The sequence below is a fragment of the Mirounga angustirostris genome, unplaced genomic scaffold, assembly GCF_029215605.1.
Source record: "Mirounga angustirostris isolate CCGP_5_RB_7025 unplaced genomic scaffold, mMirAng1.0.hap1 SCAF_8, whole genome shotgun sequence".
Taxonomy (NCBI): Eukaryota; Metazoa; Chordata; class Mammalia; order Carnivora; family Phocidae; genus Mirounga; species Mirounga angustirostris.
The window spans coordinates 135,346,844-135,374,248 of NW_026991716.1; the positions used below are offsets into that span (position 1 = coordinate 135,346,844).

At 38.6% G+C, this 27,405-nt stretch overlaps 1 protein-coding gene across 10 annotated transcripts in view; it reads left to right on the top strand.

Moving 5' to 3' along the window:
* ARID1B (AT-rich interaction domain 1B) overlaps window positions 1-27,405 on the top strand; it is a 439,835-nt gene that overhangs the window by 151,645 nt on the left and 260,785 nt on the right. For all 10 annotated transcript variants that reach the window (XM_045865795.3, XM_045865798.3, XM_064598272.1 and 7 more), the window contains exon 4: window positions 5,754-5,864. In XM_045865795.3, coding sequence (XP_045721751.2) covers window positions 5,754-5,864 — 111 coding nt within the window. The remainder of the gene's footprint in view (window positions 1-5,753; window positions 5,865-27,405) is intronic.

Below are 27,405 nucleotides of genomic sequence, written 5' to 3' on the forward strand. Positions count from 1 at the left end.
CTGGATCCCACGACCCCGAGATCAGGACCAAACCAAGAGTCGGCTGCTCAACTGACCGAGCCACCCAGGCACCCCAGTAGGAAGCCCTTTCCAAGCAGGAGGACACTGTGACCATTTGTGTTTTAGCAAGTCCGCTCTGCCGACATGGTGGGCAAGAGGCTGTTGTGAAAAGCGGCCCAAGTAGAGGCCTGGCAGTTGGGGGAAAGACAAAAGAGGGTGGACTTGCGGTGACTTGGGGTTTGGTGATGTGTCAGAAGTGTATGAATGGTGAAAGAGAAAAAGGTCTGAGAAGTCCCCTGGGGAGGGGGAGGCCTTCAACCAGGTGGCAAGCTGAAGGAGGAAGAGCAGATTGGGGGAGGAAGAGGAGAGTCCTTCCCTGGCATGATGTGTGTAAGGGACTTTACCCTCAAGTCGAGATGTTTATAGTGCAGTTCAAATATGTGGGACTTGAAATCGAGATTTGGCAGTTGTCACTATCCACAGATCAGAGTGCATGGAATCTTTGGGGAAGAGCTCTGAGGGACACCAGTTTTTGGGGGACGGGCAGAAAGAGTGGAACCAGCAGAGGAGCCTTGGGAAGGCTGGGTCTCTTTATATTGCTTTCTGTCAGCCTGTGGACTTTAAATAAAACTATTCAATGATAACAAGTGGTAGAGAGAGTAGTTTTATATTCAAATTTGTGGGAGTTTTCAATGTTAGTATTTCTTATTGATTCACAACACTATAATTGAATATTTTGGAAATACCCCATGTATAAAATATGCAAGATTCATAATTTCTGAAAGGGGAATTTAGGAGAATATATGGAAGAATAGGGGAATACCTTTTAAAAGTTATAATTACATTATATCCTTGTTATGTAATAGTGTTTGAGGCTTCCGGTGGTCTCCAGAGTAGCTAGGATAGAATTGAAGATTTGCCCATCACACTGAGATACTAGCAGTACTTAGACATTAGCCGCGCATGTCATTTAAGCTTTTGCTTCCTCGTGGTAAAATTTAGCAAGATGGTGCCAGGGACTACGTCACGGGACTATGGTAAAGGTGGACCGTGCATGGGGTGCATCACAGAGCCCTGCCTGCAAATGTCAGCTGTCTTCGTTAATAACATTTCCGTTAGGGCATTCCTGAGAAGGCAAGGAAGTGATTGTGCCATTCTGAATATTTTATAGATTTATATTGCTTTCCTTTTGGAAAGGATAGTTTACATTTATTTATCTACAAACTAAAGCTGGGGAGGTCCGTAGCATGCTAAGTTTCTTGATCAGAGTAATGATTTTACATGACCAGCAACCCCGCGTGGCCTTGGGGCATTTTCTCTGTGGCGGTGACGCCATCCTTCCCCGTCCCACTACAGTGTCTTATGTACCAGGACCACTTCTTTTCCCCGTCAGTCGTTGGAACTGATGACAGGAGTTTCCAAAGCAGGGAGAAAAAAGGAGCAAGATGTTTATTCTGACCTAGATATTGAAGGATGTTATGAGGCCATTCAGGTCCTCATCATTCATTACAAGAGTAGTAAGTGTATTCTTTGTAGCACATCTGTACTTCATGTGATTATTGGAAAAACTTTTCTTAAGTAACCTGAAAATCACCGTGTGTTCTAAATGGTGTTTTACTGGCTTCTGGACTTCACCCTCCCCGGCCCCTCAGTACCGTTTGTGAGTCTTGGACTGAGGTGCTCTTCACCGCATCTGCTCCCTGTCTTCCTTTGGTTTGTAGTCTGTGTGTTGTTTTCCTTTTTGTTACTGACTACCAACCCTCCTCCCACCCCGCCTACTCTGGATTTCCTGCTTTTTATAATGCAGTTAGGCATATTGAGATGCTAAGGTAAACTTTTAGTGAAGCTTCATTCTATTCCAAAATGATGGACTTGAGTATAGACTTGTTAAGGGCACTTTGCTAGACTCCGTCAAAATTTTACACGTATCAACCCTTTGGCAGAAATTCTCCTTGTGGAGATTTATGCTCCAGAGAAATATCACATGAAGGCGACTGCACACGGATTTTATTATGGTGCTGCATGAGGTAGGGAAAGACTGGGAACAACCTAAATGTCCATCAGGAGGGGACTGGTTAAATAAGTCAGAGTACTGACAATAATGCAGTACTATGTAGCGTTAAGAAAAGAATAGATTCTCAGGTGCAGGTATGGACTGAGCTCCACAATACATTGTTAAGGGACCAAAAAAATACTCTGTGTACAGGAAATATGCCCCACTGGGTTTAAAGGAGAAAGGATTTGAATTCACGTTTGTGCTTGGCGACGCCCTGCGCAGTTGTGGCAGGAGAAGTAACAGCTTGCGCACAGCAGTCCTTCTGGACGGCATCCTGGGAAGGAGGTGGCCGCTCTCTTCAGTGCTTATCGCTTCGTATCTTTCGAACTCACACCATGGGAATATCTTCCCTTTTTATTTTTTCTTAAAAAGTGTCCTTGACGTTTTATTCTACATTTTCTTTAGAGTCTGGTGTTGCCATTAGTACTTAATTCACTTCATCGTAAAACAGAAGCACTTGGGCTCTAGGCCTTGACAGTAGACCCGCGGGACAGTTTTGGTCTGACCCTACCTTACGATACGAGTGGGACACAAGTGTTTCCGGCTCAGGCTCCGCGCTGTGGGATGTGAAGCGCCCAGCAAAAGGAGGGCTCTGTACTGGGCGTTCAGTAGACGAATGCCATGTCTGCTAAAAGAAACACCTAGGTGAAAACTTCTGAAGCCGATGTGTACATGCCCCTACCCCGAGCTCTTTTCACACCTTTGTTGTTTTCTGAGTCAGTCGCCCTTTACCTTTGACTCATAACGTAAAGAAGGTTAAAACCAGACTCCATCAATGGTTCAAAGTCTGTGGGTGAGATGAAGAAAACTAATATTGATAAAGAACTGAGAAGGGGTAAACCACATTCCCCACTTGTGGTTCTTTTGTATTGCAGAATTATCACGCTGAGAGTCTCTCTTAAATAGCCACGGCTTTGTGTATGTACAGTGGCCGAGTGCAGTGATCCTGTGCGTGTAAACGGGTATACCCACCAGTGCACACTAGTTGCAACTTGCAAATAACCAAAGATGGCAACGATGTGTTAAGAATGTAAGGCTGTGCCTTGTCACTTGTCTATAAAATGTGATGCTGAACATACTCTTTGTTTTCTGAGACTGACATTGCATTCTTACTGTCTATTAAATTACTCATTACTACTACTCTTCTTGAGGTGAGAATAAGTACATACTAGAAAATAAATATAGATCTGAAGGGGGGGAAAAGCTCCGGTTAGTTATAGAATATAAGCTTTCTATCTCTCTTAAAGCTTCCAGATGTAGACTTTATAGCCCCCATGTGAATTATATATGGATGATGATTGTGTTAGGTTAAAACTTAGTACCTTTTCTGGATGTTTTCTCAGTTAAATTAATCCTTATGTTTCAACATAAATTGAGGCTAGAAGAAGTTCTCGTTTCAGCAATTCTCACTAAATTTTGTTTCAGTTTTATTTCCAACTGAATTTAATAATTGAAAACCTCTTGTGGTTAGGAATAGTGTTGGAGACTTTGGTAGAGTCTAATTATTTTGAACTTTTAAAGCCTTAAAACGTGAAATGTAAAGCCATAGTAAAATTTTCTGATAGCTTTCATAGTCTATTAGTTCAGTGTTGCTTATTTTAGAGGGGACAGTATCTAAATTGAAATGTGTATTCATTATAGTTGTAATGGTCTCTTTCAGCTCTTTTAAAAATCAGTTCATTTAGCTACAAAGAGAAAATAAAAAACATTTAAAAGGCTAATAAGCAGAGGGCATGTGAGTCTGTTCCTGTTTCTTAACCGACGCTTACTAAAAAAAAAAAGTGTCTGAGCACTGCCCATAAACTCTGTGTGCGCACACGCGTGTATTTGAGGAACTAGCAGGGGTCTGCTCATTTGTTTGCCCATTGTGAGACTGTCCAGCACCTTTGTGGGTTGTTGTTTTTTGTTTTTTTTGTACCAGGGTGAAGGCCCTGAATGGAGGCCTTGTGCCCTACTTGATTTGAAATCCTCACTGTTAATCTAAAGGAACCTGCAGGGCACCCAGCAGGAAGTCTGTGTGACAAGTGGAGGTCTGGGATCCGGAAGCTATGGTGCTCAGGGCAGGGGGGCAGTGAGAGTGATAATAATCTTTCAGCCTCGGCTTTTGTCCCCCACAGCCTAATTGTTATCCTCTGCTGGCAGCCAGATTGAAGCGCTACCCTTTTGGGTGTCCTGGATTGCATGTGCTCACTGAGGCCTCACCTAACTGTTACCAGATTAAAACCTGGACAACTGGGCTTTAACTCTCTTAAAAAAGCATAGTACTGACTAGGCATTATGCATTCCTTTTAGAGGTTAGATATTTTGATGAACTCTGTGTGTGTGTGTGTGTGTGTGTGTGTGTGTGTGTGTGTGTAGCTTTATTTAAAGGGTAGAAGGGTTGCTTGGGAAATGCTGTGTTGTTGGCATGCCCTTTATTACAGAGCCTGTTTAAAACCAGCACTTGGCTAGTTAAATCTAGTTTGTGCAGTTTGTGTATTTTGTAGTACTAGCTATTGGTCCAAAGTTTCTTGGCTTAAGAAGCCATGTAATTTTAAGTGTATACTGTGTGAGAAAGGGGTGGGGCAGTGGAAGCTTTTTATAGGGCTTCAACTAATAAACATTAATTTTTAAAGTAATATTTTGAGAATTTAACAGGAGAAGTAGAACCTGTATGTAGTGTTTCTTTAATACTTTAAACGCTGGCAAGGGAAACGGAGAGAATTTTGTTTTTAAGTGATATTTTCTATTCTTTTTTTCTCTCCACTCAGAAACTGGTTCTTCAACTTTCAGTGCCAATTAAGACATGCTATAATAAGTATTTTATATTCTGTCCTGCTGTTTGACTTTGGGTGTAAATGGTGGTAGAATGTTTAGTAGCTGAGCGTACATAGTTAAACAGCTAGAGATTGGGTATATAGTAAGTTTGGTGTGGTGTGGTATTTGGTTTATATAATAGTATTTCAGCATAATACTGAAACCATGCAGAATACCTCCTGGAAAAGTGTTCAACAGGATGCCAGAAAGGCCATGTTAATGATAAGTTTCTCATACCTCAGCAGGTTTTTTGGGTGTGTTTTGTTTCCCTACTGCTGTTTTATTCTTTATTGTGGTTCTCTGGAAACTATGCCACGTGAACATATGGAATTCTATACATGAAGGTTTATTGGTTTTGTAGAAACCCCAGGATACTCTGAGCTTAATAACTATGTTGTTTTGTGGGTTATCGAGAGGACATACTAAAAGTCAGTTGTTAATAAAGTTTTCATTAATTATTTTAACATTTTCAAGGTAATATTAAAGGCAGCTCAACCAAAATCAGAATTAAGCAATAACATGAGCTTTTGGTTTGCTCTGGTTTAAAAGAGAGTTAGATCATAGCTGACCTCCTTCCCCATCTTTCACTGACGGTTAACCTTCCTGCAAAACTCAAATATGGTGTTTAGTTTGTATGGTCTCATAATAAATTTAGGTGTGTGTGTGTGTATATACATATATATATATATATTTAAAATAAAAAGATACATGTTTTTGCTCTTGATGATTCACTGCTTTGTCTTTTGTTTCTACTTTCGATAAAGTGTTAAATGATAGCTATAACATATTTATATGTCTGCTTATATGTAATATCAGTTGATAGTTTGTGATAAGCCTTGCTTTGTTTTGGTTACAACTCATTGAGATATTTATGAAGTGCTTTATATTTGTGTTTGTTTAGGACATGTCTCAGGAAGGCTATGGAACTAGGTCTCAACCTCCTTTGGCTCCTGGAAAACCTAACCATGAAGACTTGAACTTAATACAACAAGAAAGACCATCAAGTTTACCAGTAAGACATTAATGTGCTGATTTGGAAATGTAATGAGTTAAAATTTTTTTAAAAGAGCTCTTGTTTTTGTTTGTTCTACTTTATATTAAGACTTGGGGGAGAAGTTTCTAGATTTCAGATATATTTGTGATTTATTAATTTTTTTAGGGCTGTCTTCTCAAGAGCTGTGTGGTCTTGGATAAGTCTCTTTCATTTGTAGGTATCTCTTAGTCCAGTTGGAAGGTTTATTCAGCGGATGAGTTTTGTGGCAGAAAGGTGTTTCTGTTGTACAGTTGTTCTTTGCTTACCCTGTTGCTTTCTGGTAGTGATACAGAACAATGGTGTCCGATATAAGAGTTAAACGTAAAGAAATTACCACTTGGCAAAGGATATCAGCGATGAATGAGATAAAAGCATCCGGTGGTAGTTTGACTATCTTCTGGGACTTTATGTAATGAGAAATCACCCAATCCATTTCTACCTAAAAGAAAGTATTTTCCTTTAAATTTGACAAAAGCAGCTTATAAGTATTTCCACCAGCAAATACTGTGTGGTGATTGGGGTATATATTGATTAGAGTAGTGGCTACATTCTAGGGAATCATGTTGAGGCCCATAAATAGTTCATCTGTTTTTTTAATGAGCAGCCTAATTTAAATGAGGTTTTTCCTTATAAACTAAAAGAATACATCTGTGCAAATAAATTTTTATATTTATGTTCTGGGTAAAATACTGTGATTTGAAAAATTATTATTATTCCTTAATCTTTATTAAGTTTCATTTAAGATGGGAGTTCGGGCTAGTCATGATTTTAATTTGAGTTTCAAATATTTTACATTAAGATTTATTATATTACTGCTAAGCATTTGAGAACCAGCCTGCGTAATGAATGTTCTACATGACGTTTGGCATGCATAGCGTACCCATTTTTAAGTTACGTGTAGCCTTAGAGAAGAAGGTAAGTCATGGTTACAGGGTGTATAGTATCTTCGAAGCTGATGCACATGTTTTTGACATCCTGGTTTTTTAGCTTTTATTTCTGTGGTGGGTGAAATTTATTGTGGTCATTTTGTAGTCACCTTGGAGTATTTATTGTCTAGTTATTTGGTTTTTGAAGGAATGAAAGAGGTGATAGAGTCTGCGTTTTGTGCTCTACACTTCTTTCTTCAGTGGATGATTCACAGCTTGGTAAGCGTGTAGTTTGTGTGTGCGCGTGTGCAGGTGAGCACTGTCGATAAATGTAACATTTGCTGCATACTTGGAAATTGGCTTGTGGTTTTAGGAAATGTAAAGGGACACCAGAATTTTGTTGTTTTTAGAGAAACCCGGCTTTGCAGGCGTGCCTTTGGCTGACGAAGCGTACTGCTACACATGTTGGAACATTTGTTATAAATTGATAGATTTTTTTATGTAGCTCTAAGAAAAATCTGTGGCGTGGTGCTTTCCTCATATGCCCTTGAACTTCACCAGGCTACGCTTCTTTTCATGGCTCTGCACTGAAATGGGTGCTTGAGATTCAGCTAGCTCCACAGCACAGTTGTTAGGGAAGGAGTGAAGTGCAGTTGCCCCAGGAAGCTGAAGAGTTCTGCTCTGGGATGGCGCTTCTTAAGTTGATTATTGAAAAGCAGGCTAAAAGCATTTTAGGAAGCGAACCGATATATTCATCAGTAGTTCAAGTTTTTCTGAATTGTTCAGTTAGTATACATATAATGGATTGCTTTCTTCCTTAACCCTTACCGTGCCTAATTCCCAAGAGGATCTAAGGTTGTGCAACACATAAATTTTCTTAAGAGCTAATAAAAAAAAAAAGAAACGCCCCAGTTGGTATTTTTCTTTCTGTTTTTGTAACTCTCGCAGGTAAATAAGATGCCGATTGACTCAGTGACATTTCAGTATTCTTTTAGAGAGCCAAATTTCCAGGTTTTGGGGTGAGTATATGGACGTATCAGTTACTGGATAAAGAACAAACCACAGATCAGCTAGTGTACCTAACGCACCCCCTGCCCCTGCTGCTAATCTGTGAAGGTGAAAATTGGCTTTATTTAAATGGGAATTTTAGCAAGACACTTTTCCTTCAACAGGCTTCATTTGTGTAAAACGTTTCTGTACAGGGTTTACTGATATATTTTTAGCTATGTGGATGCTGCCTCAGTATGTTGTTATATACAATTAAGGTAATCGCAATTTGGGGGGGAAATTTGTTGGTATTCTACTTGGCTCTAATATCAATGTTTTTAGTGTTACTCCTATTAAATATTTTAGTTCTCCAACTTGGTTAATTTATACTGTAGGTATCGTGGAACTGTATTATATCTGAATTTCCTATTGGGTAGTTGGTAGATTTATGCTGCGTTTTTTATTCAAGTGTCAATGATACAAATTTTGTCTTTTTACTTAAAGCTAAAGACAATCCATCATATTTGCAACCTCTGGTTTGTAATTTGGAACTAAGGAAATTGTGGGTGTTACCTTTACCTTTGAAAAAATGTGGTATAGTGATCCTAATGTATGATTATTAAGTCTTTATTTATTGTGTATGTGACTATGAAGAAGGAAGCTTCTCTAGTTATTTCTTAATCTTTTTGATTATATTGAGATAGATTTTGTAATATTTTCTACACATGTGATATTTTCTTTAGCATGTTTGTTACATGGTTAAATTTCTATTACAAGAAATCAAGATATTTCCAATGTCTTTATGCTAGATATATAATTTGAATTCTCAGTAAGTTGTCCACTCACCGTTGTTTGAACTGGTGTCTCTCTGTATTTGCATGTCATTAAATTCTTGGTGATCTTCAGTAGCTAAAGCAGTTACGTTCCAGCTGACTTAGATCTTCAGATCATCCACAGTAAAGCAAATAACTGATAAATTAATATTTGTCCTCTTGTTGTCTTGGGGCCATGACCAGTGATATTTACTTGTCACTTAATTCACTCCAATCTAAGCTTAGAACAGATCTTTCTTAATAATGTCCACTTATTGCTGTACCTCTTAATCATACAGCTTTTCCCCCATTGAGATACATTAGCTTACATACTCTTGATATTACCATTTTTAGCAAATCTTAGCATATAGCAGATATTAAAAGTAGCTTGAAGAACTCTCTCTCCTGGGAATAGTATCACTTAAAATTCAAGCACATTCTGCATTTTTTTCTACTTCTATTATTGATATGAAATGAAGCCAGCATTTAATAAGCAAAATACACTGTGGAGGGCCAAAAAAAAGGGCTATAACTTATTAACTCTTTATCTTAAAAACATTGAGTATATCTCAATTTCTATTTTAAGATAACTCCCCAAATATTATTTAATATACCTTTTTTTGTTGGGTCTTTTGATATATTTTCATTGCTTGTGCTATCACTGTTGATCTTTTTATTACGTTTATTTTTATAGCTGTCTTGACTCCCCTATTAATAGACGAGGATCTTTTCGGAATATTTATTATGTCTTATTCAGCAAGTATTTTCCTAGTAGATTTTATGTAAAAACTTTTAAACACGTTCTTCCTCTAGTATCAGAATTTTCTTTTCCTTGCTGAAGGGGTTTTTTCCCAAGGTATTGACTTGATAGCATAGACAGCCTATGTTCTGCAACGCTACCGATACTGAAGGATTATGTGAGTGCACCATCTGTATTAGCAGGATGGGGTTTTTGTCAAAACCATTTTCTTGGGGCGCCTGGGTGGCTCAGTGGGTTAAGCGGCTGCCTTCGGCTCAGATCATGACCCCGGGGTCCTGGGATTGAGCCCCGTTTCGGGCTCCCTGCTCAGTGGAGAGTCTGCTTCTCCCTCTCCCTCTGCCTGCCTCTCTGCCTACTTGTGCTCTCTCTCTATCTCTCTGTCAATAAATAAATAAAATCTTTAAAAAAAAAAAAAACCATTTTCTTTTATTATAAGATGACATTTGAATTTTACCTGGTAGCCTTAAGCTTCCATAGAAGAAGTGGGCACTTTTGGATAATTAAGCTAAAAGTAGTGGGAAAAACATTCTTAGTAGCATGAAAACATTCTTTGAATTGTAAAGATAAGTAAATTGACAGGAACAATAATCATTTCAGTAAATATGGCTTGGATATATTGTTAATAAAATACTTTATGAACATGTATACAAGGACGTAAACAAACAAAAGGTTTGATTTTCTTCCTTGATCTAAGCACATAGTGCTTTCTCCTCCAGGGATTTGAAGAGCCGTTAGTTTTCCTCAGGTTATAGCAATCACGAATCTGTTTCATTCTTCCAAGAGGCCTGCCACCAGTTTGTGTTTCAGGTAGTAGATCCATTATGCTGTTTACCTAAGATACAGAAAGGATCAGTCACATTCTAATAGCCTTTGAGAAGCCCATCAGGTCATTAAAATCCTCCTTCTGACCCTTTCTTCTTTAAATAGGAAATATCTAAAGAGATCGACATAAAAAGGGATTTTATCTTTCAGAGTTTAGTAAAAAACCCTAAATGTCCTGTGGAATAGTGCTTATGGTACTTCTGTTGAGTTTGCAATTAGAAGGGAATATTGAGGTTTAGATAAAATATATGTTTTTTGGCCCTTTGCGAAAGGAAGGAGGTAGTAAATGCTGGTTGTTCTTTGAAATAGAGGGTGTTAAACAGGATATTGGAAGCCTGAAATAGGATGGTTGGAAAACTGTTATTACCAAGGATATTTTTGGGGGGTTAGGTATTAGCAACAGAGCCTACAATGATTTGCCTTTCCTGAAAGAGAATACTCTGTGTGTGTTTGTTTTTTAAATCTTTAATGACACTTATGTTGGATAGTGGTAAAAGGTCATGCACTTTGGAAGCATATATGAATATTGATGATATGTTAATAGGGGCATTTTAAGTGTGTGGGTTTGATATAGTTTCTATGAACAATTGGAAACTATTGGAAAAAGCTAGGTGAAGCGTTTTTTAACTGGGTTTTACTTTTTATTAAGTTTTCAACCCTACCTAAAATACAAATTGTTAAAATGATCTCAACCTGTTAGGTGGCAGGTTTTCGCAGAAGTTGAAATGTACCAGGTAAGAATTAGATGTATGGCTGCTGAATGAACTCTTCCAAAACTTTTTTTATTTGTATCTTGAACTTGATTTAAATGGTTTTCAGTAAAAGGTTAAGAATGTAGCCATCTTCTGTTGCTTGACCCTTCTCAAATCATTCTGAACATTTAAAAAATTATAAGTTGGGGCGCCTGGGTGGCTCAGATGGTTAAGCGTCTGCCTTCGGCTCAGGTCATGATCTCAGGGTCCTGGGATCGAGTCCCGCATCGGGCTTCCTGCTCCTTGGGAGCCTGCTTCTCCCTCTGCCTCTCTCTCTCTGTCTTTGTCTCTCATGAATAAATAAATAAAATCTTTAAAAAAAAAATTATAAGTTAATAAAAGAGAAATCTAATCTGTTGGCACTTGTTCGCAGTGTTTAAGCATTGAGAATTCCTGTGTGCAGCTGACCACGTAAGCGGTTTATGAGTGTTCTCTAAATGTTGGTAGAGTACGTTGAGTTTGGGAGTTACACAAGTTGTAGAGAGGGGGCAGGAGGGTCTCTGAAGGATGGTGCCTTGTCAGGTCGAGCATCTGTAGATCCAGTTAATCAGTGGCATAGTTTCAAAACTAAAGGTGCAGAGATAGTTTGATATCTTGGTAATGTTTTAAATGGAACACATAATAGTTGGGTTTTTTACCTAGGATTTACCATATTCCCAAATGTAATTTTAGTAACTGGCCTGCTCCATGTAGAGACATCAATTCTTTTTGGATTAAGGTTGAGAGAAACATGTGAAGACCTTACTTGAAAGTCCTAATTTAGGAAAAGTGATAGTGACTTTGACAAATGTTTTTTTCTAACATGGATTATTTCTTTAAGATGTGATGTTCTATAATTTTATCCCCTAGAGCATTTTTGTGATACTGGTAGTCATTTTGAAAATAGAGGATAATTCTTGAACTTGAACAAGGTAAGAAGTAGTAGGAAGTGGGAAAGTAGGTTTCTCCTTCTTTTAAAATAATCTTCCACGTAAATGTTTGTTCTGTAAATGAATACTCAGTAAAACCTCACCAGTTTGGATTTCGTCCAGGTAAAGCAGGCTAAATATATGGAAAGTTTGAATAAATTAATATTTAAAAAGAACCAGAGTTTGCTTTTAAATAACTGAAATGTTTGTGTGCAAAGTGTTTCTAAATTGAGATCTTCAGTCCTGTTGAAATAAATGGATAATTCTAAATTTATTATGGCTGAGATATTTGCTTAGTGGCAGTATGTTATTTTTAAAAATTCATTTAACTTTTAAAAACATTTTAACTAAGCATACCCACTGCAAACTTTTTCACATCATATTCTGAAGATTTCCATTTAAAATATGGGGGAAATGAATTTCAACCCATTTTATGGGCTGTCAGTTCTTAAAAAAAATTAATGAAGGAGTACTATAAAAAATAGACACTAGACAAAATTGGAGATGAAGAGAGGCTGAAATATAACTGATTTGCAGGATATTGGTTTTGATAATAGAAGGATAACTATGATCTATAGTTGATAAATGAGGTTCATTAAGTAAGGGATGAAAAATGCAGATATTCCTGGCTGATAGAAAAGTCAGCCTACAGATTGTGCCATAACAAATTGGGGATGTGAAGGTTTTGAACCAGCTTGCAGCTCTTCAGATGAGCTGCGTGAGGCTATGGAGCCTTCTCTGTGGCCCTACAGGCTGGGCGCATGCAACTCCCAGGTCTGCCTGCAGATAGCCACAGAACCACACGTGGGCACACGGGCCTCCCGGACAGAGGGGCGGTCTCTGCGCACAAAGGGGAGAAAGTAGCATTTGGCTTTAGAATAAAGCGCACAAAGCAGTGTGTAAGAAATTCTCACATGGGGGCTCAGGTAGGAGAGTTTGTCAAGCAGTGCGGCTCCTTCAGGTTTTAACTGTAAATTTTTATGCTAGGACCAACAAATGACTGCTGTTCAGAGGTACCTTTTCTCATTCGAACCTGCTATTTCTGCAAAAGGCATTTCTTGGCATGTTGAGCTAGAAGGCCTCCTTCCTCCTTTCTTCAAGGAGCCCCTCCTATTCACTGGTATCTGGAGAGGTCAGTGGGCTTCCCCAGAATATGCAGGCCTGGCCCTTGTAAGGGGTTGAGTGTGTTTTACTTTGTATTACCCAAGGTAGGTGGGAAATAGATTTTACTTTACAAATTTCCACTTTGTAGGTAACTGAAGGCAGACCTCTGTGTTATGTAATAAGAGATATATAACCAGCAGGAGCTCATAGTAACATGTGTGGACTGGTTAATTGCTTTTATTTTTCTTTTGAACTGGAAGTAGTATTTTTAATATTAACTGTCAGCTTAGGAGAGGAAATATATGTAGAGAGCAAAATTTTTTATTCTTCCCTCACAGTGTAGGATTTTAGAAGTGTCTCTCTTTCTCATCTTTTTCTTTTGCCTTCCTAAATTGTTGTAAAATAACTGAATGGTCTTGTTTTCCTTTGTTTGGGTCAAGAAATTTTAGCTGAAAATTGTTACTGTGTGAAAGAAGATTATTGACTCAACAAGCCTTCAATTTTCCGTGAATAACACTCCCACCCCCTAGCTTCAGGAACATGCCGTGCATGCATTCTATTTTAAAATACAGACTGTAATTTAAAACAGGCAGTTTAATGCCCCACTGAACTTTGTTTAAGCCTGGAATAAAAGAGAGGAAAAAAAGCTTTAAGCTACAAAAAGGTGACTAAGCTTTCTCAACCACTTTTCTTCATAATGCATTCTATTTAAGGAAAAAAAAAAGCTGTCAGGTACTATTGTTGTCTCTTTCCACAGGACCTAAATTTTATCCAATGTTAAATTGTGGTGTATGCGTCTTTTCACTTTATTTCATTATCAGGCTATCATTTGAATTTTTAAAGTGTTCGGAGGAGTAGTCATGTATAGTGGAATCTGTGTGCATACATTTGTGCGTTTTGTCCATGTTCAGTACATGTGAGAACATTCTAAAATACATAATCGTTAGCATTCACTTATTGATAGCTCGTTTTCTAGAGTTCTCTTCATTTAAATAGTACCTAGTTATTAGACCAGAATGATAGTAAATAATATTATGGTTGAATATCTATTATCAGATCATTATAAAAATGATTAGCTGGAAGTAGTTTATCTCACTTCTCCCCCTTTTTTTTTTCTCCTCACAAAAAGAAAATGAGCAGCTTGGGATGGCTTGTATGGAAGGAATGATGACTTTATTCTGAGAAAGTAATATTTTTTGACCTGGACACCTGTTTTGCTAATGATGACACTGAATGGCAAACAGGCTTAAATCTCAGCTAAGGTTCTGGCTCATGAATGGCTCCAGTAGTGGTCTCCCTCCCATTTTTGGGTGCCATTTGCTTTTGAACGTATTCAGGGATTTGGGGTTGCCTGATTGAGTCAACAGCTTTATTATGCAGGTCATGGGAGAGCCAAGGGCTTCTTGTGGACTCCATCTACAACATCTCAGAGACTGCAGTGGTCTTCCTCTCCCCACTGTGGGATGTTTGGCAGTCTGATGTCTTTGAGTATAGGGGAGTTTCGGGAGAAGGAGAAAAGTTCATGTAGAAAGTTGAGAAGTACATGTACCAGGTATCTTTATGACCACCTGGTAAAGTGGGAGGTAGGAATAAGAAACAAATAAGGAAGCTGAAGGACAATGCCATCTTTCCTTAGTAATGCAAAGTCTAATGCCTTTTCCCACTAGATCAATGGGAACCCGGTGGAGACGGTTCTCTGAACCACAATAATCAGCACTTGTTTTAATTTCATGCTGGTGGAAGGAAGACCCTCATGGTCTCTCTCTGAGGCCTCCACTCACTTCTGACACTCCAGGCTTACATTTATGTACTAGAAAATAACTGAGTGCTTTTTAAACTGAGATTTAAAAAAATGAGATTTACCACGAGTGGAAACATTAACAACCGAAGGACATGGAAACCACCATTTGTTCTTGATGAACCCAGGTCAGTTTCATGAAAATGAAAAATGTCCCCTGCATTTCTACATTTTGTGTTTTCTTTCCCTCCTTACTTCTTCCCTCCCTCCGTCCCTCCTTACTTCCTTGCCACCTTCCTTCCTGCCTTTGGGACTCACTGGTTTGATCTGGGTAGCGTGGTAATGTTACAAGTCTTACTTTTACTTGTTATTTTATTTCTATCTCTGTCAAAGCACAGAATGGTGTCCACTGAGACAGCGGCACGGAAGCTGTGCCTGATCCACAGGTAAATGTCTTCTCTGAAAGTAGGCCAGAATGAGTGAGCACAGCAATATCCTGCCCCATCTGAGACTTATACCCCGATGCTGATCCTTTTTTGTTTTTTTCCCAAAATTTCTCATGTAAGTAGGGATCTTCATCAGTCTTTATTTCTCTCATGGGTACGGGTAGTTGAGAAGTGCAGTGATCCAGTTAACACCTTCTAATGACCCTAAAAGGTTGTAGTTGGTTTTTTGTAATTATCTGTATCTGGAGGAAATTTGGGTTCAAAATTATAATAATTAGGTGTAATAATTTATTAGACACCATTTCTTAAAGTCTTGTTTTATGTAAGTAAAAATTTCAGTTAACTAACACTGGAAACTGCTAGCAAAAGGAGAATAGCTGTGCCCAGAGTAAGGATCTTTGTGAATATCATAGGTGTGAGTTACATGAACTTTAAAGTCATGAGTTCCTGACGTTTATTTTGTCTGCTCAAAGCCAGATCCTACCCCATTTCTTCTATTTTTGAAAGTCTGGTACTTTCAGGTTACCAAGACAAGTGAATTGTTCCTGCCTTTTATTTATGCAAAGCCTTTATTTTCAAAATGCCTTTATTACCACTGGAGGCAGAGAGACAACTTTAGAGGTTAGTGTATTATCTCACTAATGAGGTTGAGTCAGATTATTAAAAAGTGTTGGCAGTGAGAATGCAGAGGGAGAAAACCGTTGAAATAAAGGGAGGGATGAATGATAGACGCTTTTAAGGTTTTTAAGCTCAGTGGCCAGGAGATGTGTGTTGGTATTGATGACAAACACAGGGAAGTGGTGGTGGGAATTGGTTTAGGGAGAAGAGAATACCCAGCGATGTCATGAGATTAAAAAGCAAGTCCTGAATAAATTTGCTTGAATTCTACAACTCCTAAAAGAAAACATTTCATCTTTTGCTACCAATGCCTTATTTTTTGTATAGTTCTTTATATAAGAGATAAAACATTGCCATAAATAGGACTGATGTTGAAAGAATGAAAGCAGTGGCTATAACTTTATATTTCATGTGAATTCTTGGAGACGATTTGAAGAATATTGGAGCAGAGTTTGCATCAACAGCTCAGCAGATTGTACCAGAGTGTTTCTAACTCTAACATGGAGTAAGACAGGAGTACAGTCTCAAAAATAAATGAAACTCGATGTAATTCACTCAGGATTCATGGCTCGTCCCACTGTCTTTGCTTTTAGGCTAGTCCAGTGCATTTATACCCTCATCTGTTCCTTTCCTTGGGTAGGGACAGGTTACTTCATATTGCTGTGTCTGGCTTGCTTTGGGGTGACGTAGACTTTGTTCTTGCTGCAGTTCATTTTGGAGCAACATTCCTTCGTTTCATTTATCTCATTATGATTTCTCCCTTTCTGACACTTACTTTGAGTATGTGCTTTGATGAGCCTGGTATACAAATGTAATGTTTTTGCTTGCTTGTTTGTTTTTCTCTTTTGAGGGTATGTGACTGCGGGAGGGGGTGGGAGGAACCTAGCTTTCACATGCTAGTCTGAAAGATGTTCTCTTTTATGTTGTAGAAATGGTCATCCCTTTGAATACCTTGAGTTTCTATGATACATTTAAATCCCAGCAGAGGAAATAGGGCCTTGGGGAGATTACCGTGAATTCGGAACAGTTTTCTCTTTGTTTGTTTGTTTGTTTTTTGTTTTTTAAATCAACCCCCCCCACTTTTCTTTTTTCAGTGTTTAAAGCACTGTTATTTCACTTCCTACATAAAGAACAAAGGTTTAATATTAATAAGTTATTAAAATGTGTGTATTTTTTTGTAATTTGATTCAGATTTTTTGAAGCTCTAATTCCCAGATGTGAAAATAAAGAATCCACAAGGGCAGGAAACTTGACTCAAGGTGCCAACGGTGGTGGAGTCACGGTGGATGTTCCTTCCATTATAGCAGCTGTCTCCCTGCACCTGCTGCAGAACACACCTGAGTGTCCTCCACCTTCAGGTGTCAAACCTTAGACCTTCTTTCTTTTAAATACTGTTCTGCCAGTTTTGATTAAAATTATGAATGTCCTTGGATAAATACAAATATGTTCAAATTTCCCCAAGTGTTTTTGCTTTTTCATAGTTACTACATTTATGCTTTTTCTTAGCTTGCAGGCCTAAATGTTGACATCCTCGATTAATGCACAAGATTTTACTTTACACAGAAAAATTCAGTTACATTTACCAGTCATTTATTGATTGCCTCCTATGTTTCAGATTTTATGTTAGATGTAGGAATCACATAAAAATAAAATTTGGATTAGCTTATTATTAGTGTTCTTTCCTGGAACAGGTTCAGCAGTAAGAAATCAACAAGAAGACATACCTGTATTCAGAATGCTTGTTATTTAAAATACTTTAATGTATCCTCGTTTTATCTGCAGAGAACCATCTATAAAATCTGCAAAATTCATACTTTTAACATGTGTAATGGCACAGAAATGTTTTTGCCGTTCTGTGGAGGTTTGAGATATTTGAGAAGGGAAGAGGAGTGATGGCTGTATTGAGATGATGTTTGCCCGCTGTGCGAGGCCTTGACCTGGGGTTTTGCCCTGTGTTGGTGGTGCTCCTTACACTGGGGGAAGCACACTACTACCCCACACTCTTCTGAACACCTGGTGGTAGAGGAGCGATTCTGCTGGCTTTCTTGAGTGACTTCATGAGGGATTTTATTTTTCCTACTTTTTTTCTGACTTAATTTGCACTTTCTACTTTCACAGGGATGAAAACAAGTTATTAAAATTCTAGCCATCTTTGATAAAACTCTGGCCCTTTTGGGGGTATCAGATTTTAAAAAGTGTACTAAATATGCACATTATGGTTCACAAAGCACATTCACACATAGTTCAGTTTAGTTTTATTGCCTAGATGCTTCACCTTTACGCCTCCGAATTCCATGAGATGTCACCTGTATAAAACGTCTTGTGTAGTACTTGCCTTATACAGAAGTGCTTGATGAACTGTCAGTGTCCTTACCCTTTGTTTGCCCCTCCTCTTGTGAAACTCATTTAGCTGCCAGGGCCTGTTAGGGTTGCTAGTCTACCAAACTTCCTGAGATTCAGCTTTCCCTACCTCTGCATGAGGAGACCTGGAGCAGAGACTTCGTAGAGTCACAGTGATTATGGCCCCTGACTCTTGGCTAAAACTATATCTCATTGACTCCTGGCCCGTGACTCCGTTGTTGGACCTCCCAGTACTGCAGACCTCTTCTGATGGAGTATGTTGGTGTGAATACCACTGGGATTCTTCTGCATTCGTTTTGATCTTGTATTCTCCATTTTTATTTACCACATAACAGAAGACCATGTATATGTGAAAACTATATTAAATATGTTGTAATTCGAAGTAATACTAATTGGCCCTCCCAACATTATTCAGAGTTGTGTATGTAACTAAATAAACGGCCGCAGTGATTGGAGTTTGCTTTTCCTTGCTCTTTCCAGCTTGTGGTATTATCAGTGAGTGGTAAAATCACTTAAAAGAAGAGAGAGAAAAGAAAAAGAAGATGTAAGGAAAGGCTCAGATGGAAATCTACTTTGCTTTCAGTGAAGTCTGCCTTAGATAAACTCCTTAGATTTTGCAAAGGGTTTTCAGATATCTGAGACAGATAACCATATGAACCATAGTGGTTGTCCAGGAATAACCAGCTGTGACTGATAACACATCTTTGGTGGGAGACGAGACTGAAGGTGGTGAATCGGGTAAAATAACTTCAGATATTCTCCTAAGTCAGATACATTTCTCACTCTCTTTCTCTGTCTCTGTCTCTATAATACATATACACAGAGAGGAAAGAGGAGGGATCAAGGGGACCATGCATAAATAATTATATTAATATAGGAAACACACTTCTGGGAATTCTCTGCCTTTTTTCATCCCGATTGATTAGATGACATTCAGTATGTTGTTGCGAGTCAGGTGGTGTTTTGCAAGTGGGAACACTTTGGAAGTATCTTTTTTTTTTTTAGGACCGCTCTTTTAGACAGTTGTGTTTATTCATGTTTAAACTATACATCCCAAATAGGGAACTTCTGCAAATGCTCATTTAATAAGCCCAGCATATTTAGCTAGCAGTGGTAGCTTAGTGAAAAGGTACCTGGACAAATTACAGAGGAAATGAATATTACTTTCCAGTTGTAAATAGATTAATATATTTTACTTCTTCCAACATTTTTATTGACTGTCCTATCATATCCCTTGTATACGATATTCACCATCACCAGTTTTACTTTTGAATTTACTTATAAACCCAGGTTCTCATCAAAACAACAAAATTATATGAAGTTTAATATAATTCATTTTGTAGCCTCTCTGATTGAAGTTTTTATACTGTGGCATTCTAATAAAAAGTATGACCCAGACACTATAACTTAATGATTAAAATTTAAGACTGTAGATTTCTTCATTTGTAAAAGTATTTAAGAACATCTTGGAAGAGGCATTCTTCTTCCAACATGTGTCCCTATGAATTATAAATAAATTTGTTTATTTTAAAATATACCAGTGACCACTTTTAACTGAAAAGAGTCATGTTGTGACAGAACATTCTCATTTCCTGTGATGTTTTTACATAGCATTTATAACCCATGTGTTTCTAAATAGGAATTTAGCTGATCTACAGTAAAACATTTGTATAAACTGAGACTACTCAAACTGGAATACAAATTTAAAAAAGTGTTTTAAAAAAGGAGAAGTAAACAAACCATGATAATGCAGTTACCATGAATCACTATTAAATTTAAGGCTGCAGGGTGCCTGGCTGCTTTAGTTGGTGAAGCGTGTGACTTTTGATCTCGGGGTTGTGAGTTCAAGCCCCACGTTGGGTGTAAAGATTACTTAAAATCTTAAAAAAAGAAAAGAAAAAGATTAAGGCTGCATTCCTGACTGGTAGAGGGGGAAAAATGAGGTTGTAGAATATTAATATAAAGTGAAAACTTCATTTCTTAAGGGTGGAATATCATGTTTATTATTTTGTAAAAAGAAATAGTCTATAAAGGAACATATACGGTATTCCTGTGAAAATAGTGAATAATGATGCCAAAATAAAGGGTTTTCTGGTTGTTTTTAATGGTGTTAAAGAAGTTTTTTCATTTTATTTGGGAGGATTATCATGAGCCTAAGTTTGGCATAAATGAATGAATGATTGGCTGTTTTTTCTATAACTTGCTTAACTGTCACAATTATAAATCCAGCAACTCTGTCCAAAGGAGTAGCTTATCGAGCCCATTTTCATTTTAGAGTATAATTCTTGAAAATAATAATTTTGTAAGCATAAAATATGTAGCAGAATGAAAAGTCATCTAATAAAGAAATAGTTCGATTGTGAAGAGAGTATTTTTCATAAGCTTTTCTCTGTTTTGAAGGATAGGTTACATTTTGTTTTGTAATTTGGCACTTTTCTGTTGTATGTTTTTATGGGAGAAGATTGTTAATCTTTGAGTTAAAAGATTTGGACTCAAGATTAATTGGTTAGTCTGGTGGTGGTCTAAATTTTACAAAGCAGACATTCCACTAATGACTTAGTACCATTACACTTTGTATCTTGTGGCAAAACTTAGTGGTGTTTTGTTTAGTTTTGTTTTGGTTTTGTTTTTTTGGGGGGGGAGGGGTGCCTGTTGAGTACGTTATAAAATTGGAGATGTGTTCTTCAGGATGATAAAAAGGATAAATCCATAATCCGTCTAGCTCCTTCAGAGTTTTAGTGGGAGGGATGCTAAAGCTGGTGTGATTCCTCACTTGGACCCCCGGGACTGGCCGTGGGAGAGTCTTGTGCTATGTGTTGGTTGCTGTGCCTTATACTTTAGAAAGAGTGGGTGTGGTGAGCAAGCAAGCCAGTGACCCACCCAGTAGGGGGTAAGGATCTTGACACACCAGTCGTGGTTTGAATCCACAACTATCTTTGGCTCTTGGCCATTCATCAACCTTTAGGGGGAATGGGAACAGGGGTCTGTTGATCACATCCATTGGAAAGGATCAGCTGTATCATGTTCCTGTTATTGTGAGGGAGTTGGACTTTTTGAGCCCCAAACCATATAACAGAATTCAACAAAAAAGATAATTTAACATACATTTATTCTTACAGAACGAAACATTATAGGAAAGTTTTCTTTCCTCTGTTCATTTGTTGGCCAGTCTTGTCATTTATAACTTCCTCTAAGTAAAAAAGGCCTCATATGATAAATTCCTCCTTGTAGAGACTCTTCAAGAGGACTTCAACTCCAGTGTTAATTCTTTTGTATTTCACTACCTCTAGGAAAAGTACTTGCTCAAGATTTTGTGGCTCTCTCAACTCTAGAGCTTGTGCTTTTAAAAATTGTACAGCTACAGAATCATGAAACAGCAATGTCTGTGTCAGCTTTATTTATTTATGTGTTTTTTTTAAGACACAACCCCCCCCCCCCGTAAATTGGAAACTTGTCTCCCTTCAAAGGGCTTAAAAAATATCTTGAGTTTGTTGGGATTAGATTGGGTGGCAGTCAAGGTAGCTACTCTTCTGGAGCTGAAGTGCACAAATCGATTTACTCCCTTAGCCGCCTGCTTGTGCTTAAAACAATTTTTGACAAATGCCGGAGTTTCACAAATGTCGGAGTAGCAGTTATAGAGGTGGTTTTGCAAGTCCCTTGGAACAGCCATGCACATCTTCAGTCACTCTTAATTTGAATGAGAAAGGGGATGGTAGAAGCTATTTTTATTTTCCCCTGGGAGCAAGGGAAAAGGAGGCGGAACTCTGTACCATGTAATTTTAAAAAAGAAAAAAAAAAAATCAGATTCCATTGAGATTCTTTCTTGTTTACTTTTTGTTTTACTCTTGCCATCTCCCAGTGTGTTTGACTAATATAAGTCTTCCCCCAGGAATATAAGAATATGTGGTACAGTCCGCCTCATAACCTTCCTGGATATTTTTATAATTTATCATCAGCTGACACCGCCTGGGTAGAATATTCTTACCACTCCCTCTGGCTGCTGGAAGTCTGAAATTACATCTTTGTCTTTGAAGTCAGGCATCCTGTTAGCGTTGCTATGGTGACAGGGTGGGTAATGGCGTCCACAGACGGGAGATTGGTATTTAGCGTTTAAACGCTGCTGTACACAAGGCCTTGATTTTTAGAGTGGTTACTGAACTATTCCCTTTTAGTACATGTTTAAAAATTACATTTTTACATGGTCTTACTGGATTAATAGTCATGGTTTATTTCATTTTAACTGCAAGGATAAAAGCATTATTCCATTAAATGGGTAGCTTTTTTTCCTCTCTTGGTTTATGCATTATTAACACAGGCTTTCCTGTTTTGCTTGTAACATTTTATAGGCTTTTTCAAACATGCAGTCAGATTTGCTCTGTTGCTCCTTTATTTTTTGGTCTTAACCCATTATCTGCTTGAAATCTTGCATGATTTCAGAGGAGTCAAAGTTCTAAGGAACTAAGCTTTAAAATATTAAAATTGAAGAGAGGGAGGGAGGGTGGAGTGTGCACGCGCGTGTGTTTGTGTGTTACGCTGTATGTGATAATGTTGATTGACCAGTCTTTCCCCATGAACTGCAGCAATCACTTTCTTTTTAAATGTTTCTTTTGTTTCAAGTTTCCTTTTAGCCCCTCTCCTGTACTATACCTTAACATAGGAGGTTAAAGGAAAGATTATTTACAGTTGTGGGGAACTGTGGGACATTTTGAAAAGGTTTTAATTAATGTAACTTTTTTTTTTTTAACGATTTTATTTATTTATTTGAGAGAGAGAGAGTTGGGGGTGGAGAGGAGCAGAGGGAGAGGGACAAGCAGACTTCCCACCGAGCACAAAGCCCAAGGCTGGGCTAGATCCCAGGACCCTGAGATCATGACCTAAGCCGAAACCAGGAGTTGGATGCTTAACTGACTAAGCTACCCAGGCGCCCCAGTTAATGTAACTTTTGAAGTAATAGTCTCTCAATTCAATCTGTTTGGTCTGACACCAGTTACTTCTGTTACATATGATTTGTTGATTCTTGATTATTTTGTCATTAGAATAATGGTGACTCTTAAAAGTTCCTATAGTATATACATACATATCCCTCCCTACCTCATATATGAGCTACTTCTAGAATGTCATTTTGAACACCTCATGACATGAAACTTACTGCTTCATAAAGTATTTGTTAGGAAATTTTTCCTTGGATTAACTTGAAATGCTTTCTTGGATTTGGGTTCTACTTCTGCCTTCTTAAACCACCTGAGATAAATCAAAACCCCTTGTCTCTATCATGGCTGTTCAGATATTTGAAGATAGTTTTCATTTTACCTGGGTTTTCACTAGGCCGATTAGTTCCTTTATTTTCCCCATTATGTGGTTTCAGGTCTGTCCCACCCTACTCTTAATTCTTTGATAAAGTTCATTTTGTGTAAGTGCCTCCAAATAGGAACCCACAGCCAGCCTGAATACACTCCAACAGAAGTATGGCTGGTTTAGAGCCGGTGGGCCACCACCCTTGTTCTGGACCGTCGAGTCATGATGGTAGGTTTCAGAGCCGCATCCCATTCTGGCCCTGTGGTGGGAGGTGCTTCGAGGCGCAGGTCTCATCTATCCTGTACTTGAACCGAAGTACGGTTTTCGCATTTACCCTTACTGAGTGTTTTGGGTCATTGTTCAAGCCTGCTAACATGTATTTGGGTCCCAAATCTAGCATCTGTTGTATTTAATATAATTTCTACCTTTGCGTCATCTGTACATTCATATCTCATTATAACTCTGAGTATAAACAAATTAAATAGACTGAATGCAGAACTTTTTGACATTTTGGTTATTGCCATTCATCCAGGTATAATAAATCTAGAGCTTCTGTGTGTTCTAGGCCATACATTACATATTAACCACAACACCATAATAAGAGACAGCGCAGAAGCTGGGTGGGAATCCAGAACAATCAGGACTGTAGTCCTGTTATACATATAAAGGCTCTGTAATGTTGAAGTTTATATGTAATTTTTATGGGAGACCATTTTGTCTTTATCAAACCTAAGTTTTCTGCATGAGAGATGAAAATTGACTTTGTAAGCCAGCTCATCTTGCTGCGTCAAGTCCTGCGCATCAGCTTCTTCCCTGTAACCGGGAGGGCTAGCCAAGATTAACATCAAGAGAAGGCAGAAGAACCTGTGTCTATCCTCAGAGGGGGCCCTGGAAACTGAGCCTGAATGTCACGGGTCCATGGCAGATGATGGTCCCCCCGGTCTTGCGATCTTTGAAACGAAGTGGTCCCGTTTGAGGGGACTGTAATTTCAGTGAATGAGATTGTCCGCCACAGAAGCCCACGGCCTATCCATCAGGATGGTTAGTGGGTAGAGCAGGTAGTGTGTGTGTTGGGGGGTGGTCCTCCTCTACGTCTTCCTTATTTCTCTGTATTCATCTGTGTATCTGACACATGCCCCATGCTTTACATTACAAATGTCCAGGACTGAGGGGACACTGGATACCAGGGAAGATAAACTGGCATAGTCAGTTTCTAGGGATAAGCTGGGTCCCTTGAGAAGACATGCACTGGGGGCCTCGTATTGGGGAGGAGAGCGGGGCACCTGCTTCTGTAGAACATGGTGGCTTTGCCTCCTTGCTCACCACTGCCCGTGGGAGCGGAGGGAAGCGTGAGCCTAGTGAGTCAATCAGGAAAAAAAAAAAAAAGACATCCTTTTTTGATTGGGTCCTACGGCTCTTCATTTATGCACGGAGAGTAGGCACTCAATTTTTGCCTGTATTAAGCCACTTCTCCCCTCCCCAACCCTACATCTTCTCTCTCTGCAGAAGCCCGGGCTCCATTTCTAGACGTAGTTCTTGAGAGGCAGAACACTTACATATTAAGAATTTGACAATAATTTTTGTAGATTGGAAAAAAGATGCTTTAGACCATTGTTGGCTCATGGAGTGACAGGTGGGAAATAATCCTCTAGAGGTGGTCTCTAGGGACAGTATTCCTTTTCCTTCCTCATTTGTAGGTTCCTTATGACTGATGACCACGCAAGCTACTGTAATTGACCAGCAGTTTGGGCTGGAATTGGGGTGAGGAATGGACATGTTCTCACTTTACTGAAACTCTTAATGAGATTTTCATTAAGTAAATTCTGTATCTTCCCCCAGAAGGACAAATATATGAGTGAATTTGGCAGCTGAATATTTTTCTGTTTGCAGTATTTGTAACAGAAAGTGTGTTACAAAGACTTTTTGGATATTCTAGATCTGCACCGTCCAACAGAATTTCTGCAATGATTAAAATATCCCCTATCTGTGTCATATAGCATGTTAGCCACTTGCCATATGTTGCTATATAGAACTTGAAATATGGCTGGTGTGAGGAACTGAATTTTGAATTTTAATTAAATTTAAGATAGCCACATGTGGCTAATGGCTTCCCTATTGGACAGTGCATTTCTAGCTTACGGATCCTGTGTGGTCTTGTTTTTACTACAGAGTGGATTTTGGTGAAATAACAATGTGCTCATTCACATTCAGGCTTTCGGTGCCTTCTGAACTAGCATTTAAATCTAACTCCTTCATACGTGTGTACAGTAGATTACAGGTACAAATATGTTTTAGGTGTAGAGCTAATCGCTTGCAGGGTTTTGGTGTATAGATTGAAAGCCAAGATTTTGGGCGTAAGGTAATTGTACCTTCAGTGGATGATTGCTGCGTGCTCGAGTTTGGTTTCAAAAGTCAGAAAGCCCAAGTGCTTGCATGTCTTCCACTTGCCTATTTATCTGCACTTTCAATTACCTGTATTTACTGGAAGTAGTTATTACAGAGGTGGTTACCTTAAGGATGTCTTCTGGATGCACCGACCTCCCTTCCACATGCACCCCAATATCAAGGTCAGCTTCAGCTGTGTGGAGTCCAGGCCCCAGGGCACGGGCTGCAGATCGAGCAGCAGTGTGACCCACGGGGAGCAGAGTGTGTCACAGGGAGGTCCAGGATTCTGCTCGCCTGGACCACTGTGCAGGTTTAAGCTGCAGCTTTCGGATACAGAGTGTAAAATGTTTTAAGGTCTACGCATTTGGCATCTTCTTCAGAACTTAGGTGTCATATCTGAGAAGTAGCCTGGGATTCAGCCTATGGTGTTGAAAATGAATGTATATAGATGGTGTCTACTGATATTGAGGATATTTTTCTTTCTGTTTAATTGTAAAGGGCATCAAGACGTGTGTTCTCTCGTGAGTCTCAGATAATTTCATATTTACAGCATGAGAATAAATGGCAATTTCAGGGCAGCCTAGGAATCTTCCAACTCTGACTTTTTAGGGCTAGTTCCTCCTTTGGTAGGTGAGGAGGGATCTTGCTGATGGAGACAGTGATGCAGTGAAACCCTGGTGTTGAGTCCCTCTTGCTGTCCCTCCCCAGTCCTCTAACAACTGGATTTCTATATTCTGTTAGGGAATTTGTATATGGCACTTGCCGTCCCCTTGTACTTAAGAGCAGCCGCTTCATTCACTATTTTAGTGCTCTGCATGTTTAGAATTTTCATAAGCACTATATTTTACATTTGAAATAATGTAGTTGGGTAGTTTGAATACTATGTTCCAGGATTTCTGATTCACTTGTCCCTACCTTCAAAACTCAGCTTTTGCTTGTTGTCTACATTCATTTCACTAAACACTACATTTAACAGCCATGGTACAGCCCATGTGTTCTATCTGTTTCCTGATAGCAAAAGGTTAAAGGGTGACTTTTTTCCCCCGCCGAGGTCATTATCCCACACCTAGGAACGTCTTGTTTTTTAAACCCCACCCCGCTTAAAGAGGAGGAAAAACATTAGGAATGAGTAATAATAATTTTCTCAGTATTTGGTTCTATGGCAATAATGTGCGCTTCAGCACTTCCGCATCAAAAGTAGATGGATGGGTTATTGTTGCTTGTTGCTCTTACTCAGTCTATAAACCTAATTTGTTTTATTTATGACGGGAGAAGGGGAATCTATGAATTCATTTTACTAAGCACTTCTTGAGTTTTTGTAGTGTGCTGTTATGATGGATACATTCTTGGTTTGAGGAAAGTTGAAGAAATACAGAATCCCTGAGATTATGAGGCCCTTTTCAGCAAATATATTTTGTTGTGGGATATTTAAATATTCTCCAAATGTCTTCGGTATTTCTTTTGAATAATAACTATTTTTAATTACAGTCTGGATTTCTCTTTCCTCTTTTGAGAAATAATAGTCCTTCACACTCACCCCCCCCCAACCCTGTGTTCCCCTTTTGGGAAAAGTCAGTAATCTGGGTAATTTCTATTAAAAAAGCTCTACTAAAACCAAGGAGTGATTGTAGTCCGCTTAATGAAGCAAAGCACAAAAGGTGATGAG